At 46.3% G+C, this 3,976-nt stretch overlaps 1 protein-coding gene across 2 annotated transcripts in view; it reads left to right on the top strand.

The window, feature by feature from the left end:
• The window catches only part of SNRNP35 (small nuclear ribonucleoprotein 35kDa (U11/U12)), a 10,439-nt gene extending 6,981 nt beyond the window's left edge, over positions 1-3,458 (top strand). Inside the window, exons 2-3 of one of the 2 annotated variants that reach the window (XM_011948442.1) lie at positions 1,101-1,836; positions 3,276-3,458. In XM_011948442.1, coding sequence (XP_011803832.1) covers positions 1,104-1,836; positions 3,276-3,307 — 765 coding nt within the window. In that variant the 5' untranslated portion in view covers positions 1,101-1,103 and the 3' untranslated portion in view covers positions 3,308-3,458. Of the gene's footprint in view, positions 1-1,100; positions 1,953-3,275 lie in introns of those variants that run through there. The other variant, XM_011948443.1, reaches the window with a different exon arrangement.
• The last annotated feature ends 518 nt before the right edge of the window (positions 3,459-3,976 follow it).

The following is a 3,976-nucleotide window of genomic DNA, read 5'->3' as shown; positions in this document are numbered from 1 at the left end:
GTGATCCACCCACCTCAGCCTCCCCAAGTGCTGGGATTATAGGCCTGAGCCACTGTGCCCAGCCAGCCAAGGTTTTTAAGTAACATATTTCAGCATTGGCTCTACAGCTTTGCAGGTTGGTCACGTAAGCATTAGCCGGGTCTGAGATGTTAGTAAGCATTTTATTATTCCAGCAAAGATTCACATGAATTAATTATGTATCAGAAGGCATGACAACTGAAGTGTGCTTGCTGGGCAAAAAATTACCATTGCAGTAAATTCTCATGCTTCCAGGCTAAATGGATTATCAGCCAGGGAGCTGAGAAGAAATCCTGTGTTCCTTTTGAACCAAATAACTCACTGCTGGTCACTGTAGCCTTAGTTTTGTTGTCTGTTTACTGCAAAATGGTGCATCCAAATCCCCATTTTCTCTTGTACTTTTTAAAAGGTCTGTATCTTTTAATGATGCGTAGTAAAAAATTTCCACATGAATGATGCGATATCTAGAATTTGTTTCAGAATTATCTGGGGGCAGCTTATTCTGGCCACATGTGCATGGTGGTTCTGGTTGAGCCAGGTGAGTTTGTGGAGGGTTATTACATGATTCTCTATGTTGGCATTTGTTTGAAATTCTTGATAGTAGAGTTTTTAAAATGCCATTTTCCACCAGCAGTTCCTGGGCTAGTTTTCCTATGATCATTTTGAAGGTTCTGAAAGGGAAGTCTGGTTTTCACCCACGCTGCCGCGTTGTAATGTGTTCGTAGTTGGTCAGTGCCCTCCCGGTTTTCACCCGCGCTGCCGCGTTGTAATGTGTTCGTAGTTGGTCAGTGCCCTCCTGCGGCTGAGCCAGACGATGCATGTACGGATGAAACCCAAGCGCGCCTCCCTCTGCTTCCCACGAGGGCATGTGCAGGAGTGGGTAAGGGCTTCTCTGGAGCACGACTGCCCGGCTTGGTGCTGTCTCCGCCACTTACTAGCGGGGAGGACTTAGCCTCTGTGGGTGTTCCCTTCCTTTCCTGTCTTCAAGAAGGGGTGAATGATAGTATCCATTTCATGGGGTTGTAAGAGTTGAATGAGTGGCTTGGAGTAGATGCTCCATCCATGCTTGCTCTTATTCTTAGAACATGAATGATTGGATGCCCATCGCCAAGGAGTATGATCCACTCAAAGCGGGCAGCATCGATGGCACCGATGAAGACCCGCATGACCGTGCGGTCTGGAGGGCAATGCTGGCACGATATGTCCCCAACAAAGGTGTCATAGGAGATCCCCTCCTCACCCTGTTTGTGGCCAGACTAAACTTGCAGACCAAGGAGGACAAATTAAAGGAAGTCTTTTCCCGCTATGGTGACATCCGGCGGCTTCGGCTGGTCAGGGACGTGGTCACAGGCTTTTCAAAGGGCTACGCCTTCATCGAATACAAGGAGGAGCGTGCTGTGATCAAAGCTTACCGAGATGCTGACGGCCTGGTTATTGACCAGCATGAGATATTTGTGGACTACGAGCTGGAAAGGACTCTCAAAGGGTGGATCCCTCGGCGACTTGGAGGCGGTCTGGGGGGAAAAAAGGAGTCTGGACAACTGAGATTTGGGGGACGGGACCGGCCTTTTCGAAAACCTATTAACTTGCCAGTTGTTAAAAACGACCTCTATAGAGAGGCAAAACGGGAAAGGCGGGAGCGGTCTCGATCCCGAGAAAGACACTGGGACTCGAGGACAAGGGATCGAGACCATGACAGGGGCCGGGAGAAGAGATGGCAAGAAAGAGAGCCCACGAGGCTGTGGCCTGACAATGACTGGGAGAGAGAGAGGGACTTCAGAGATGACAGGGTCAAAGGGAGGGAGAAGAAGGAAAGAGGCAAGTAGAGGCCCAACAGCAGACCCCAAAGTGAAGATACACTGGAAACGAGTGGAGGGGGATTGTCTTTCAACGCAGCTCGAGTCTAATGGTTGAATAAAACTTCCTGATGATCATGGGGTTTGGAATAGTTTTCTTTCCAGTCTGGAACTTTGGTTCAAGCTGATATGAATTTGTCATCTTCCTCACATAGTTCTAAGGACATGTTATTTAACAGGATCAAGAAGCAATTTTGTCGTTACTGGCATCTGTACAGAAGGGCAATTTCTTTTCTTTTCTTTTTTTTTTTTTTGAGACAGAGTCGCACTCTGTTGCCAGAGCTGGAGTGCAGTGGCGCGATCTTGGCTCACTGCAACCTTCACTTCCTGGGTTCAGGTGATCCTCCTGTCTCAGCCTCCCCAGTAGTTGGGATTACAGGCATGTGCTGCCATGCCCGGCTGATTTTTGTATTTTTAGTAGAGACAGGGTTTTACCATGTTGGTCAGGCCGATCTCCAACTCTTTTTTTTTTTTTTTTGAGACAGTTTCACTCTAGTTCCCCAGGCTGGAGTGCAATGGCGTGATCTTGGCTCACTGCAACTTCCACCTCCCAGTTCAAGTGATTCTTCTGCCTCAGCTTCCCAAGTAGCTGGGATTACAGGCGCGTGCCACCATGCTCAGCTAATTTTTGTATTTTTAGTAGAGATGAGGTTTCACCATGTTAGTCAGACTGTTCTCGAACTCCTGACCTCAGGTGATCCACCTGCCTCGGCCTCCCAAAGTGCTGGGACTACAGGTGTGAGCCACCGCTCCTGGCCTGGTCTCCAACTCTTGACCTCAAATGATCCACCTGCCTCAGCCTCCCAAAGTGCTAGGACTACAGGCATGAGCCACTGCGTCCGGCCAGAAGGGCATTTGTAAGGAGCTAGTATTCAAGTTTAATTTGGCAGTAGAGAATTTGATTCTCTCCCATCTATTTGAAATGATCATCTTGAGTACGTGGCAAAAAGAGGTTATGAGTCTCACACTCCTCTGAGACTCCTGAGAGGAGGAACACTAAACTGGTCAGAATAAATTGGATCCTTTTTATCTTTATATCCATAGCCCAAGGGTTTGCTGAATTGAAATAAAAATGGGATAGAAAAGTGAATCCAAGGAGAATGTCCAGAGCCCTAATACCAGAAGGCAGTCTGCACAGCCATGTCAGCATTCTTGAACAAATGTACCTCCACTCTCACTTAAAATGCCGACTGCCTTTCTTCTTTTTCTGGCTGACATTTAAAATTAAAAACCAAAGTTGCTGGGCGGTGATCTATGGCAGCCTTCCAGCCCTTTGAAAAGATAAAGTTCGACAGAAGTGGTGGTGAAATGAAAATGAAGAATAAGGAGTGGTCAGGATCAATGAAAGAATTACAGCCAGTTCTGATGGATTGATTTTTCCTTTCTCTCTTGATTATCTAGTCTCTGGTGTGCTTGAAAGCTGGATCTGCTGACCTTGACTTCTGAGGACTTTGAGCAAGTACCATACTGTTCAGATGATTTTCAAAAAAGTGACATTTAGCATTTTGATAAATGGCTGTCTTTGAAAGTTCATATTGTGAAAATTCAAGATGTTTCATGCAAAATAAATGATTTAGTACCATTGCTAGGTTTTCGCATAGGAGTTTGAATCTCTCGTGATATTACACAGGAACTGGACCAACCTGCTGTGGCTTAAAATTGTTGTCAGCTGTTAGAACAGTTTTAGAAAAATAGGCACTTCGTGAATTTCCAGTACAGATTTTTATTATTTCCCAAGTCTCAGAAAACAACCTTGCAGGAAACCTTTCTGATTTCACTCACATTTCATTTACAAAGTGTTCCCTTATTATGGCCCCAGAAGTGTGTTGTGGACGAGGGTTGGTAGGTTGTCTAGAAAGTAAGACTGCCTGCATTAGGGAAGCCTTGTGAGATACCATCAGGACAAAAAGCAAAGCCAGTTGCAGTGTTTGTGTAGTTGTCAATTCTGAGCATCAGAACAGGGAGAGATTGAAAACATGCACTCTCGGCTAGGCATGATGGCTCACAGCTGTAATCCCAGCACTTTGGGAGGCTGAGGCGGGCGGATCACCTGAGGCCAGGAGTTAGAGACCATCCTGGCCAACATGGTAAAATCTCGTCTA

This window comes from Colobus angolensis, unplaced genomic scaffold (genome assembly GCF_000951035.1).
Source record: "Colobus angolensis palliatus isolate OR3802 unplaced genomic scaffold, Cang.pa_1.0 Scaffold28, whole genome shotgun sequence".
Lineage (NCBI taxonomy): Eukaryota > Metazoa > Chordata > Mammalia > Primates > Cercopithecidae > Colobus > Colobus angolensis.
Note: the sequence above shows the minus strand (reverse complement) of the source record. Positions and strands in the feature narration are given on the sequence as shown.